This window comes from Epargyreus clarus, unplaced genomic scaffold (assembly GCF_041222505.1).
Source record: "Epargyreus clarus isolate Ecla_fem2 unplaced genomic scaffold, WU_Ecla_fem_2.2 ptg000015l, whole genome shotgun sequence".
Lineage (NCBI taxonomy): Eukaryota > Metazoa > Arthropoda > Insecta > Lepidoptera > Hesperiidae > Epargyreus > Epargyreus clarus.
Window position 1 is genome coordinate 13,827,468 of NW_027332223.1, and position 15,573 is coordinate 13,843,040.

The following is a 15,573-nucleotide window of genomic DNA, read 5'->3' on the forward strand; positions in this document are numbered from 1 at the left end:
AAATTTTGCATACAAATTTTGTTTGCATGACAAAACGTTACTAACTTAGTGACGTGGTTGTATAATTGTATGTCCAATGTGGCGAACGCTCCTATATCAATTATTTATTTATTTTCTTTGCACCAAATGAAGAGCTTTTAGCAGATTACAAAAAAACAAAAATACATTACCGAAAACCGTCTTTTCATAACCTTTTTGATGTAAATGAACTATCACTGTAATATGAGTATGTCTTTTTATTAGTTCCTAAAATTACAGCACAAAAAAGAGTTGAACAGATTCCAAATAATGTTCAACATTGCATGTTGGCAAGTTAGAATCTGTTGCAGCTTTGCAGCAATTCCGCACACAATAAATAAAAGTAAGTACTAGTTTCCTATACTAATATATTACTTGGGAACGCATTGAATCGAGCGGAACGAATTCCGGTCTGCGATTTATCTACTTGACTCTACTTGAGAGCCTGAAGTTGATTACGCACTTTCTTCTGCACTTCTACGCTTAATATGTCACTTTCTAGGGTGCTTCTAATTGCAATAAAATAGCAAATACACTTGATCGAAGTTTACGAGCAATTGTACTAGGATATAGGTAAGTTGTCTGCAAAGTTACATCAACCATATACCTATGTACCAACAGTTAAAATGTATTTAATAAATAGTCGCTTATTGCCACATAAAAATACGATCTTTACACACACAGACATCACACAAGACAGCACACAGCTCTCTTATCAATATTTTTAAAGAAGAACACAACTGCGCCTAACACTGCTATTATTAGGTAGAAATAGGTGTGGCGGTGGTGCCACCGGAGTCGAACCACAAAGGGTTCTATCACCTTCAAAGTGATAAAGTTACCCAATATAATTCAATATCTAAAGCCAAAACCTCAATCAATATAATCAGCTGATAAATTCAGACTGAGGCGTTTTCAGCAATAACATTTCTTGGTCAATCAAACACTGGGCAAGGGTTTTATCTCGAAATCGGCCGAAATCGGATTACGCCAGACTCAATCTCGCCAATTTCCCAACTCTACCTTCGGATCAAATCAAATTGAACCAATTTGAAGCTCACGGGACTTTCTATTATGACATCGATACACGTTTCAGTGTTTCTTGTGACGTTTGGTTTCATCAAATTGGTTTCGAAACGTCTTTGTGGGGACAGAAATACTGGTTTGGGTTTACGCTGGGAAAGCGGAGGGGTGCTAGCTATTCCGTCTAATATATAACTATGGATGCAGCATGCTTATTAAATTAATATCAGGCGATATAATAATTTTACGACAATATCAGCTAAAAATCCAAGATTTGGTTAAATACGAGTAAGTACTGTGCCTTTTATGACAAAAACTACATACACCTATCTTTTTACACTTCAAAATAATAAATTCAGGTGAATTAAAATATTTGTGAAGCATTCTGCGTTCAATATATCGTGTACGCTAACAAGCCGTCGTTATTTGGCATGATATTTAAATATAAGTGTTCGAAAGTGATCTACATTTCGAAATTTGATGATATTAATTGGTAAAATATGACCAATTTTCTTGCTTACTAATACTCGTCCATATGCAAATGAGCAGAAAAATAAAAAAAAATTATTGACAAATACAATAAAAACGTACAATGAACTGTTTTTTCTATGACCATTTTATATATAGTTTATTCAACGAAAAAACGTTACATATTCGTGCACTTAATATTTTTCGCTCCAAAATGACAAACAGGGAAATGAAAAATATTTGTGAAGCATATTGCGTACAACGCGTCGCAAACTGCCTGTTTTGATAGCTCAACTTGATTAACGCACGTTATATTGAACGCGTCGACCGCGCTAACGACCTGTCGTTTTTTGACAGGTTAATTAATATTAGCGTTCATTTTGATCATTAATGATAGCGTTCGTCCACTTGTCGAACTTCGGTGATAATCATTGTTGAAATGTGACGAACTTTCTCGGTCACTCTCAAAGTCGTCAATAACCAACCGTTAAAAAAAGGGAAAACAAAAAATCGATTCACCAATAAAAGATAAACATGTAGGTACTGATTTATTTTGCTTTGACTATTTACATAAAGTTCTACTGTTTTTATCAGATAATGTGAAAACGTTACATACACTTGTTATTTCTCATTAAAAGTCATTAACAGTGGAATTATACATTTTTGTAAATCATTTACGTACAACGCGTCGCGTACCGCCTGTTTTCATAGCTCAACTTGATTAACCCACGTCATATTGGACGCATCGGCCGCGCTAACGAGCTGTCGTTCTTTGTCAGGTTAATTAATACTAGCATTCAACTAGTCGTCGAAATTCGATGATAATCATTATTGTAATAATAATTTTTTTTTGATAACGCGTAAACTCGTCATTAACCAAATAAAAAAAAAGTAAGTTGATAAATACTCGTAAAAGAGTAACTTGTTCTAAACAGTTTTGTTTTTCGATATTTATACAATATAGACTACCTTTTCAAAGACATAATATAAATGTTACCATAAGATATTAATGTCTTGCTACAAAATCAAATTATAAAGACAAAAACTAAATATTTGTGAAGCAATTTTCCCACAACGCATCGCATATCGCCTGTTTTCATAGCTCAACTTGATAAACGCACGTTATATTGAACGTGTCGACTGCGCTAACGAGCTGTCGTATTTTGACAGGTTAATTAATATAAGTGTTCTACGCATTATTTGGTTACGCTAATACTCGTCCATACCCAACTAATCAAATAGAAAAACAAAAAATCGATTGACAAAAAAAAATAAAAACGTGCATTGAACGGTTGGTCTATGACCATTTTATATAGTCTATCTGACGAAAAAACGTTACATATTCGTGCAATTAATATTTCTGACGCCAAAATGTCACAACGCATCGCATATCGCCTGTTTTCATAGCTCAACTTGATTAACGCACGTTATATTGAACGCGTCGACCGCGCTAACGAGCTGTCGCTATTTGACAGGTTAATTAATATACGTACAATACATAGCCTGCTTGCATGCTTGCTACAATATTAGTAGAGTGAAATAAAAAATAGGTACTCGATTAAAATTGTTTTTAATGCAAAACTGAAATTGTGTGGTTGTGTCTGAAACTGATATTTCGTTTAGACACATAATTTGTTAAACATGATTGACTTAGCTCCTCCTCACTTGTTCTGTGTCTTATGGCCAGGGACTTATGCATCTCAGACTAGTATGTTGAGTAGTAGCATCGTAGATTTCGATTATCAATATTCTCAAAAAGTTGATTATTTATAAGAAACTTGCAAACAAAACCCAACGAACCGTTTTAACAACGTTATATACCGACAGATGCTTCCTCCGACAACGTGGCACTTAGCGACCTATCTTGTTTCTATTAAGAATAACAGTTTGTGCTAACAAGTAGGGACTTCCCTCTTGTGTAATTAATTTCTCTTCTAAAATATTCTAGAAAAAACGTGAAAATGTTAGCAACATAATTTAACATCAAAATTTTGGAAGTAAATCGTTTTTTTTATTAAATGTAAGTAGTAAACTAGCATACAGTCCACTTGATGGTAAGTGGCTACTGCCGCATATGTTCATTTATAATCAAGAACCTCTGATAACTAAGTCCGAATTCCTGGGATAAATATATCCCAGTGACCACACTCTTCAAACTAGACAACAGCAGCGGTGAACACTGTTATTACCCGGAGATTGAGGTGGCGGCGGTAGGTTCGGAGTCTGAACCACAAAGATTCTACCACTTTACATATCACCCTCTATATACAACGGATTATCACACCAATTAATTATAACTTATTATGAAGTTACTATTAGTTATATAATAAACATGTTCTATGTTACACAATTGTCAGCATAGTAAATTTATTCTAGTCTAAAATTAGAACCTAAATATACAGTGCCACTGTTATTATATGACTTAACTGTGCCATTTCTCATTGTTTTAACAAACTTACTTCGAAATGCCTCTTTATGTAAATTTGAGAAAGTCCGAAAGGCTTATCCTTTCATATTTATAAGTTCACAAAAGAACCCAAAAATAATATTTAAATTGCGAATATTTTTAGAAATGGCTGCTTGAATTTATGTTTTGAAATTCGAAATGAAATTTTATCTCTTCTTTTTGTTTTATATATAAAATAATATAACTATCATGTAATCAGAAAAATATACAATATACCGAGACACAATTAAAGTATAAATTTATCATTTACATATTTATATGGCCGGGAATTGAACCCGGACCCGTCTAAAATTCAGACCAGTATAATGAGCGGTGTGCGGCAATCGTATTAATGACAGCTCGTAGAGATAAGATCTCTAAGGGTTCTAATGGCCACTGAAATTAGGACTGCGTCTCAACTTAGGACAGATGCGATCTTTACAGATCTTACAGATTGATGATCTTAACAGATTTTTCGAATAAAATCAATGTAGCACTTTGTGGTTTGTTCAAAAATCGGAATCGAATTGGAAGCCCAAGCGGCAGCAGATTGAGGAACTATTCAGAGGCTGAAGCGACGCAATGGTTGTCTACGCAACTTTTGCTCGCGCTATAGTATCTGTTGAGTGACCAGTGTAAGTTTTCAAACAACATAACTTTACACAAAAACAACCTAGGCATTCTATCTTAGTCCTCAGGGGTACCAACGCTACTGTGACCAACCTCATCCAGGGAGGTTACTACCATCTCTTAAAACAATATTATTTTAATCATACTTTTACTTTTCTTACAGGAAATTTAACTTTTTAAGCAAAATATGACAATTTCAGTTGGTTTTATACAATGGATAAGCGAAAAATTAATAAGGGCTTAAGTTTGTTCAACTGTGTATGATGGAATATTTTACTGTTTTAAGGAGGAAATAATACTTTCCTGAACTATGATGGTTTTTAAAAGAAGAAAGAAAGAAAGCCCCCCGGGACTCTAATATTGTCTCGGGTTTACCTATTACAGATGTCTATGGGCTGCAGTTTCCACTTATCATCCCCACGTGCATACTTGCTACATAACAATGCAACAATTATTTTGCTAAACAAGGTGTATATAGAAATGTTTCAAAACTTTGCGGTAACGTTGAAAATCACATCAAAGACACTAGTTCACACTTTGTTCAAGCTTTGTATCAAACGCCTGCTCACACATAAAAGCGTGGAGTGAGAACGACGCAACATATTTTATTTTTAATAAAAGGATATAATAAAAGGCGCATAAGCTTTGAAAGTGTGATTTTCTATGAATAAATTACAACAAACAAACAAAAATAAACAGAAAAACCTCCAATACTCCAGACACATGAACACAAAACAATGACAAACTAAAATTAAATTAAATATCTGTGCGTTGTTATCCTGAGGACTACGTTTTCTTTTATAATATAGGAGTAGCAGACGGGCATGCAGTCCAGCGATGGTAAGTGGCCCATGGAAATTTGTAATCAACCCCAGATAGGATTAGATATTCCTACCTGAGGTCGGACACAGATGCGCCGCTACCCCTGAGGATTAAGCTGGAACGCCTGGAAAAGTCTGTCTCCCTTAACACACCCTTTAAAACGGAACACAGCAGCGCCTAACACTGCTGTTATTAGGTAGAAATAGGTGTGGGGGTGGTGCCGCCGTAGTCGAACTACAAAGGGTTCTACCACATTCTACGCCTTGGTTCGCCTCAGATAAATGTGTCTCCCCTACTACATCCTTCGCACCGGAATACGGCCGCGCTGAATACTGCTCTTATTTGTCAGATATGGATAAAAGGGTTTATAGGAAGGTGACTCCCGAGTAGAAACCACAAAGGGTTCTATACCACCTTCAAATCGCTCACCTCATCATCCGTTAATCTGTTCTATGTCTGGGAATTTTGGGTATGTCCTGTGTCTGCGTGTATCTTTATACAGAAAAAAAAGGAGTAGTTGTATACTTTGTTATAATTGGTCTGTGTATTTCGAGAATTTAATACCAAGATGTTTCGAATGAAAACTTATAAAAGATATAAATGGACGTAAAAGATTCAGTAAAAATTCTTAATTCTCTATGTTCTTTGATTAAGGCACAATCTTTATTACTTTTAAATAAATATTGCTCATACTGTTTCATAACTTAAGAAAACACATCATACCATGCTTCGGATCTTTAATAAAATTGAAAATACATTCTCTATTCATTTAATACAATTTATAAGTAAAAGAGACGATTCTAATAACTTTTGAAAAACGTTAATAAGTTTCACGAAGTTTAAATAATATTCACGAGAATATGAATAAACACAAAAGAATATTCCGTTTAAGAACAAGAGCGCAGTTGACTAGACGAAGACACGATCCAAATAACCTTTTTAGACACCGTCCGTTTTTACGAGTAATTTAAAATATATTCTTCAGTTATTAATTAAAGAATATCCAGATATTTTAAACAAAAGCGCATAAGACGAGACGATTGGACAAAAAGCGTCCGACGGAGCTCATTGGTTACGAGCCATCGTATAGCGCATTATCTCCCTAATTCAATTTGTGCAAAGAGCCGCGAAGATCGTGGCTCTAACCCGTCCACACAAAGACATCTCACATTACTGATACGCGATAAAAAGTTGCCAAATGGATGCTTTGTGGAAATCGCTTTTGACTCACATTACGTATTTGTCCAATAACGAGGGGCTATAAACTATAAAAATATATTGTCTACTTAGAGATATGTGCAAGAAATAGTATTCAGGGTATATACTAGCCTTTCTCTTATTATTGACCAAGGATTCCTTATTACTAGAGAATTATTATAAAAACAAAAATATGTTCACTGGTTATTTTTTAAATACTATTCAGTTATTTCCAAACCAAACCGTAGGAGACTTGACAAAAATTCGATGCTAATAACCTTGCTTCAGGATCGTCTATTTCTTACTTCTAATTTAAAATTTAAGATATATTCTTCAACTATTTATTAAAAATATTCAGTAAATTTCCAAAAAGCATATCAGACGAGACGATTAGATAAAAAGCGTCCGACGGAGCTCATTGGTAACGAGCCATCGTATAGCGCATTATCTCCCTAATTCAATTTGTGCAAAGAGCCGCGAAGATCATGGCTCTAACCCGTCCACACAAAGACATCTCACATTACTGATACCCGATAAAAAGTTGCCAAATGGATGCTTTGTGGAAATCGCTTTTGACTCACATTACGTACATGTCCAATAACGAGGGTTTGTAAATGTAGCAAAAGTAATGTGTATTCTACTTAGCAGCGTTTGTACTAGTCATTTTAATGCTTTCCAAAGATTTACTTCTAACTAAAGACATATTTTAAAGTTTAAAAACCCGATTGCTTGAAATGATAGTCACTCGAATAATTTGGATAAATTCAAAATCGTCGGGTAAAATGAGTAGATATTGCTTGTCGGGGCAGTTACATATGTCCCTGGACGGCACTCACTACTTACCAAGCTCGTATGCCATTATTAATATTAGAACAACACTAAGAATGCCAATATTATATACATCAATATGCTAGTGTTATTACTCGTATGTATACTTCATGCACCTATTTTAAAATTAAATTACATGACATTATTATATATGAAATTATTATGCATACTTCGTGCATATGAAAAATGCAAATAAAAACATTATTATCTCGCATTAAAATGGTGAAGCACGAGGTTTATTCCACAGATAAAATAACGAAATTGCGCTTCTTATTCGTTCGACGCAACGAACGAGCGATAAATCCGATTTTTATTCGAGAACTCGATTCTCAAAGTTGTTACTCGTCAAGGACAGTTTGTGTTTCTTCGACGGATTGGTATTTCTAAAAGGAATTTTAAAGATATTGCCTTTGTTCTTTCTTATTCTTAGGGTGATTACACATGATGGCTTTCGAAGTAAATTTCATTTATTTGGAGTTAGGTGAAGGTTCATGCAATACCTGGGGTCCGTCATTAATGATAAAGGAAACTTCAAAACAGAGATACGACGCCGCATCCGTATGGCTGAAACGGCAATGAACCAACTTATTAGGGTCTGAATGGACAGGCGTACAAAAGCTCACCTAGTTCATACGCTCGTCTTTTCTATATTCCTCTACGGATCGGAGCCTTGGACGCTGAAAGTAGCGGACAGACAAAGAGTGGACGCATTTGGGATGTGGTGCTAGCGGCGCATGTTAAGAATCTCATCGACAACTTTCCGGACCAATGCAACCATCTTAAAGGTACTACACCTAGAGCGTTCCCAACGTCTTTCCAATATTTGCTTGCGCCGCATACTTAAATACTTTGGTCATAGAGCCCGAAGAAATAATGACAACCTGGACAAGCTACTGGTGACAGGCAAGATCGAGGGCAAGAGACCCAGAGGACGCAGCCCAAAACGTTGGTTAGATCAGGTATCGGCCCATCTAGAGATACCGGTCAGCGACACGATACACCAGGCCAATAATCGCAATCTCTGGAAATACACTATACAACAAAGAAGTCACGACCCTCAGCATTGAGGGAGCGAATATAGAGAGATAAAGGTTCATGCGCACCTTGCAATAATGTGACTGTTGACGAGTAATACTTAAAAAATAACCAAAATTATTGGGCAATAAAATATGACATCAAAATGAACTATTGAGTCATACATTCCCACTCGTTAAGAACTTCCGGATAATCATACGTGCATTAACAAACGAGCAAGCAGTCCGTCTAATCATCTGTTATCAACTCGAGATAAAATTAAAGTCCTACCTGTTTAAATAGAAGTATTTTACTATTCTCCAAAATATTAATAATCTATTAAAATGTAAAAAATCCGTGACATTTATCATTTTAAAGTGCTTTTTTCTATTATAGCCATATTCGTCATTTATTATAAGAAAAATATTTTAAATAGACTTTACGCACGAAATTGTCTTAATTTTATTTTTATGATTATTGGACTAGACGAGACATTTTTATCTGCAGACGATCCATTAACGCTACTTCAGAAAAGATAGTAGCGTAATCAAATACTAGGTAACTTACATTTACTTGTATTTCAATGAAATGGCATGCTTACATGTTCCAAACGGAAGTTCTGTTATGAGGTTAGGATTTGTCATCCGACCTTGAACTTCTCACTGTAAATTGTAAATTATTATCTAATGTTTTTATTTACTTATACTATAACCATATACTATACTATAACCCACTTACCTATAGTGTACCATAACCAAATCAAATCTTTAAAAAAATTAACGATACAAAATACGACAGTAAAATGTCGTCTTTACATAATGTGTTGAAACAAATTAAGTCGATCGAACATTGCTTACAAGAAAAGAAAAGTTATCTTTAATTTTGCCTCTGATCTCATTAATCAAAATTACCATTGTTATTAAATAATGAATAATGATTTTGTAAAATCATAGTGTTCTAAAGGAAATGTCATACTTTTATTTTTAAACCAACAAATGGACATAAATAACTTCACTAGCATTTGATATTGATGTTGAATTCAATTGAATTACAACTTCTTAATCAAACGTACAAAGGTTTCTAAGCTATTGCAAGCCTTATGCACTAAGTTCAGACTTTACGTAGTAAATCAGACATGTTAGGTTTCCCGGTCGTTGCACCGCTGCGCTGGCTTAAGGCAGTCTGCTTTTAGAAATACATTTTACTTAGGAAAAAATATGTTACTATCTTTTATATAAAATTCTCGTCTCACAATATTAGCTACCGTACTCCTCGGAAACGGCTTTACCGATTTGCACCAAATTTTGTATGCATATTCAGTAGGTCTGAGAATCGGCTACTATCTATTTTTCATACCCCTAAGTGTTTATATGGCAACACAAAGTTTGCCGGGTCTGCTAGTTTTGTATAAAATTGAAAGCGAAAACGGGAGAATGAAATTGAAATGAAACTTGATTTATTAACTGTGACCCCGATCGTGGAGGGTAATGTTTTTCGAGCGTATATAAAAATGTCTGTATCTATGTCTCATGCTTTGGCATGCCCTACAGTCCAAAAGTCTGACAGAATTTAGCATAATTATAAGATGCCGTTGGATTCTATAATAGGATTTAAGCAAAAATACTATAAATAAATATAAAAGGGATTTCTGCACATATCAAGGACTAATGGGTAAATATTTAATAATCGTGTCAGAGACCGCAAAGGGTGACCACTTTACAGATAGAAATGGAATAATAATCCAGACTTACATTAATATTGTATACTTAGGCACCCTTACCCTAGACACCATTTTGAGCTGGTATTTGCTTAGTCTAAATTCACAAGGTTACCCCTTTAATTTGTGATTTGTTGCCTAACTCATGACTAAAATGTTGTTTGATATGACCCTTATCCACGAACAATATAAATTTGTCCAACAGTTGAAATATTATTCGGTTTCGGTAATTCCGAGAATCCGAGACAAATATTCAGATAGAATGTTTTATTGTTAAAATGTATATTAGGATTGAAGTAAGAATTGAGCATAGCATAGCACCATTCTCTTATCGTGGATAGTAAACGATGACGGGATTAAAATGGAAAAGTTTTAATTAAAGTCGATCCTAGAATGATGTGACGCTGCCCCAGAGGGCTAGACTAGTGGTTAAAAATTCTGGCTCTCAATCTGGGGCTAAAAGGTTCTGATCCGAATGATTTTTTAGAGTTATGTGCGTATAAGTATATTAGAAATTAATAATCACTTGCTTAAACGACGTTGGAAAATATCGGAAGTCAACCTACACGATTGAGAGTTGTTTAATTAGATGTTGAGCGTCAAGTTTACCAATTCGCACTTGGGAAGGACGATAGAATTTGGCCTAAGCCATTATCACTCTATATATCATTATAAAATTTGTATAAACTTTGCACATTTACTATGCATATTCAGTAGGTCTGAGAATCGGCTGCTATCTATTTTTTATACCCCTAAGTGATAAGGGTTGTTCACCCTTAACATTTTTTTTATTTATATGGCAACAAAACGTTTGCCCGGTCAGCTGATATATATATTATATTGGATGATATATTGGATAATATGCTCATATAACATATGACTGAGTTTGTATCTGGTCGCCTGTACACGTCATTTAAGATTTACTGAAAGCTTTTAAAGAGGGTAGAGGCGTGTAACGTATAAATATATGTGTGCCTATGTTCTTGCGAAAGGTTCTAGTGATTTACTAAATATGACTATACATTTAGTAGTTTGATCTGTCGGTACATCGAAAAAGTTTTAAGGTAATTAATTTATAGTCGTAGATTGTGTAGTAGATAGAACATAGGATTTCTTCAAACCGACATCTATTTAAAACCTATCTAAGGTTTTAAATAGATGTCGGTTTGAAGAAATCTTTACTAATATTATAAATCTGAAAGTAACTCTGTCTGTCTGGTTGTCTCTTCTTCACGCCTAAACCACTAAACAGGTTTTAATGAAATTTTGTACAAACATAGTTTGAGACCCGAGAAAGGACATAGGATAGTTTTTATCCCGGAAATCCCACGGGAACTAGGGATGGCGATCTAAGATCGATTAATCGGAGAATCGATCTTTTGGACCCAAAACATCGATTATTTTAATCGATATTAGAAAGGATTGAATCGTAAACTATGCATTTGATCAAGTGATGATCTTTAGCAAAGTTGAAGGTACGAATTTACAGTTTTATGTATGTTAGTATATTATATTATTTTCTTTTAAACGCGGGCGAAGCCGCGGGCAAAAACTAGCCTTAAATAAGTTGGTCACTAGAGTTAGTACACGGCTCAATCAATCCGCATCGGAAAATTATGGCCAAGTATCAACCAAGACTCTTCATATTTTGTGGACGCCCAGTAGTGGGCTAATAAAAGGGTTTTACAGAGCATATAACAAAAAAAATATCATATTCATTTTTGCATACATTTTATTTCTTTTATAATGCTTTTCCAAATCACGCTTTTATTTATAACAAGTTTAAAGAAAATAGACGTTCTTTCTTAAAAGAATTTGAAAAATGATTCAAACTAGAAGCAGCTTTTGAAAAATGAATCGACTAGAACGAAGCTATGAAATATGATTCAAAAATATAAAAATATGGTAAACTAGGCAAATAATATTAAGTACAAAAGCTTTGTACTGAGAAAATAAAACGAGGTAAGTAGGTACTAAAGCGCCCTTAGAAAACCCTTTTAGCGTTTTGAATAAAGTATACGAAATAGAGTATATTTTGTATTAAGTAGGCATATAATCATATTTGTCCGATTATACATATATTACCTACATAAGTAAAATGTTTTTTCGTCTATAAAATATTAGGAGAGAGATCTTTGAAGGTTAACAGTGGTATATATTTGACTCAGCAGTTCCATGGAATAAACTGAGAGAAAATAAAACCGGAAAGTCATTCCCTTCATTTTTAGCGGTGTGTACAGTCGCGATGAAAAATATCATCCTTATTTTTCGTTATAAAGCAACGATGCTTTCAACTGTACTCCTACTTGCGGTTGTTTACTTTACCAAAAATCGAAAGTCGACAATTTCTAGTATTAAGTAATAGTCAGCTGTCGATCTTTAATAGGCAAAACATTGGATATATTATCAATATCCTTGAGAAATAAGTGGTAAAGCTTCATGTTTTGCCGTTGGTACTATGCAAACAAGAATACATTGCTAAAGATTGCATAATTTTTATAAGGCAGAAAAGGATATGTTATTTGTACTGCGCACTTAACTACAATTTTAATTCGATTTATGTAAATTAGTACCAAATCCTTATCCAGCATTACATACATAATGTATATCCCGATAACGAATAAAACTAATCTGTTGTTAAATTCGTAATCTTTACGTGAGCTGTTCATGATTATTATTATCGGAACTCTTGTGTATCTAAGTGTAATTGACTTGATTCGATGATTTCATACATCGATTAGTCCTTATCACCTATTTGCCACTAGTCATTGTGTGAAACGTTGTGTTCGTGTGAGTTTGTATTCAATGTTATTAGTTTTAATAATAAAATCAAGTTGATTGTTGTTTTGAGTGTTGGAGGATTTTAATTTCGTAAATTTAAAAAATGCCGTCCATTCCTGGTAAATATCAACATTACAAGAATGAAAATATGGAGGAGTATTTCGGGGCGATTGGTAAGTATTCATATTGTGCCATTTCATGGTCGTGTCAACTTGAAAGATAGAATTAGTATGATTTGACTAGGAAGGTGCCACCGTCACACCTATTTCTAGCATGAAGCAGGTTTTTCGCATTGGAGGAGGCAATTATCTAAGTTCTCAGAAATGGCAAAGCATCTTTGATCGACTTAACGTAGAAGCCCTGTATATGAAGTTGGTTATGCACATTCACTGTCATCAGTAATCACTTACCATCAAGCGGTATGCAAACTATTTTCTATTATAATTTTAGCAAACTCTTTTGATTGACTTCTCCCCTCTTTTGATTGACCTCTCCCCCCTTTTGAGTTGAGTAATTGTGGAGAAGATTCCATAATACAATGTTTTTACGAATTAAATTGATTTTAGGTGTACCCTACATGGGAAGGAAAATGATGGGGCTATCGTCTCCACTGATGGAGATTACTGTGGAAGGTGACAACGTGTCAATTAAGACTACGTCTATGTTACGCACGATAGAAAACAAATTCCAAGTCGGCGCCGAATACGAGGATCCTATGCCCGGTATTACTCTTAAGGCAAGTGACTATACATTTTTTCATTTTTAAACAGGAAATCTAGGTTCTCTTTTGTAATAGTCTTAGATACAATCTATTCACACAGTAAAACTACGTCACATAAACTGGTCTTTCAGACCCACTCATTAGTAGTTGTAATACTTATTACTAATTAGTAGTTTCTGCGAATTCTTATGAAAATTATTAAAGCATTATAAAGAAAAGTGTATCAATTGGTACTTAACCAGTTTAGATGACTTATCCTAAACCTTGTCGTTTTGTGTGGCAATAAATTTCCCTTATTTTTCAGAGTGTCACAAAAATTGTCAACGGAAACGAATTGGTAACTGAATCCGTCATACCGGACACCGGAGTGAAGTCCGGACGTCATTACCTGTTCACGGATGATGAATGTGTCATTGTGAGTTGTATGGATTTATTTTGCTTAGTCATTGTCAATTGTCGTTTTTATTTGTGTATTTGTAAATGTGACGGATCGGTAACCGAGTCCGTCAATCCGAACACCGGAGGGCATGAATATGTCGTGGTGAGTTTTATGCATAGAAAAGTTTTTCTGTTCTATGTTTTTATGGATTTGGTTTTTGCATGGTTATTGTCAATTATGAGGTTTTTCTGTGCATTTTTTATTAATTTTGGTCAGTTTTTTTTAAATGGATGTGTTGTGACTGGATTTTCATAACGTTGTATATATTTTTAAATAGATTTTTTTTTTGTTGAGCTTGAATTTCTATGATTATATTGATCATATTTAACTTTAACGTTAAATTTTATTTTGTTTTTATTTTAATTGAAGTGTGTGCATGTGCATCATCTGAAAATGTGTATGTTAAAACGTGTATAATTATGTGTTCAAAGATGGGCACTATGATTATTTGAAAATTTTTTGTTGGTAATTAATAGTGTTCTTGATTTTATTTCAGACTTTCACCCACGAAAAAACACCAATGGCGGGGAAGAGGTTTTTCAAAAGGGTGCAGTAATATAAACTTTACTATTAAATGTACATAATTTAATATTCTAAACAATAATATCTTGTCAACATAATATTAACAACGCATTATAATTTTTATGTAAATAAATATTAATATTTAAATAAATTCCCGAGTTTTATTGCACCCTTTAATATATGTTTATTTTTGCAATAAATTAAAAAGAGCATAGCTTGAAAAAATAAACCAAATTGTTCTTCATTAAAATGAGGAACATAATGTCGACAGTAGGTACACACTTTGGGGCAATGTAATTATATCCAACCCTATTCCAAATCCAAGGGTACAGAAATAATATACCATCTAAGGTCCTATTAACACAAACCTTAATTTCTTTATACCAACAAGTGTAATCTCTCCAGGCGAGCAAATTTAAAAAGGTTTAAGGTTGGATCTCGGAAAATAAATATACCTACTCAAATTATTCAATTAGAGAAGAATTCTTGATTCCCTTTCATTATTTACAGAATAAAATTGAAAAGTCTGCAAACAATACGTTTTTGTATTCCTCAGTAAGAAAGTTCAACAAGGATTATCGTCACAGACATGATAAAGTATAGAAATGCTGTTTGTAATTTTAGAAGCATCATTTTTATATTTAATCGCGAATATTATGTATTAAATACAATACATGCGAACATGGAGATTGGAGAGTATATGAATATTAGCTGTACAGGGGTATATAAATTTTTATCATAATCATCATAAGTGATAACACAGTGTTTGTCTTTTAGTATAAAATTCATAATGTACATTGTACAGGCACTTTTTTTAATACAACAAAAATAATAGTGAGTCCTTTGTGTCCATGCCAGTTATTTCATTAAATGCGTACTCATACAAATCTGCAGTAACCCTGTCACTTCTTATCGCTACTGTTTTCTCTGGTCCTGACCTTTGCGCC

At 34.0% G+C, this 15,573-nt stretch overlaps 2 protein-coding genes across 5 annotated transcripts in view; one reads left to right on the plus strand and one right to left on the minus strand.

Moving 5' to 3' along the window:
* Pde1c (Phosphodiesterase 1c) overlaps positions 1-15,573 on the minus strand; it is a 254,027-nt gene that overhangs the window by 110,333 nt on the left and 128,121 nt on the right. The window lies entirely within an intron of this gene.
* On the plus strand, positions 12,923-14,767 carry LOC140748390 (cellular retinoic acid-binding protein 2-like). The gene is made up of 4 exons (XM_073081251.1): positions 12,923-13,117; positions 13,511-13,680; positions 13,970-14,080; positions 14,601-14,767. The coding sequence occupies exons 1-4, from the start codon at positions 13,048-13,050 to the stop codon at positions 14,658-14,660; spliced, it is 411 nt and encodes a 136-aa protein (XP_072937352.1). The 5' UTR covers positions 12,923-13,047; the 3' UTR covers positions 14,661-14,767.

Bases quoted from the DNA above. Each gene is read 5' to 3' on its own strand.
- LOC140748390 (XM_073081251.1), top strand. From the start codon at position 13,048: ATGCCGTCCATTCCTGGTAAATATCAACATTACAAGAATGAAAATATG. The intron at 13,681-13,969 runs GCAAGTGACTAT...CTTATTTTTCAG, and splicing joins TGCCCGGTATTACTCTTAAG to AGTGTCACAAAAATTGTCAA. The intron at 14,081-14,600 runs GTGAGTTGTATG...ATTTTATTTCAG, and splicing joins CGGATGATGAATGTGTCATT to ACTTTCACCCACGAAAAAAC.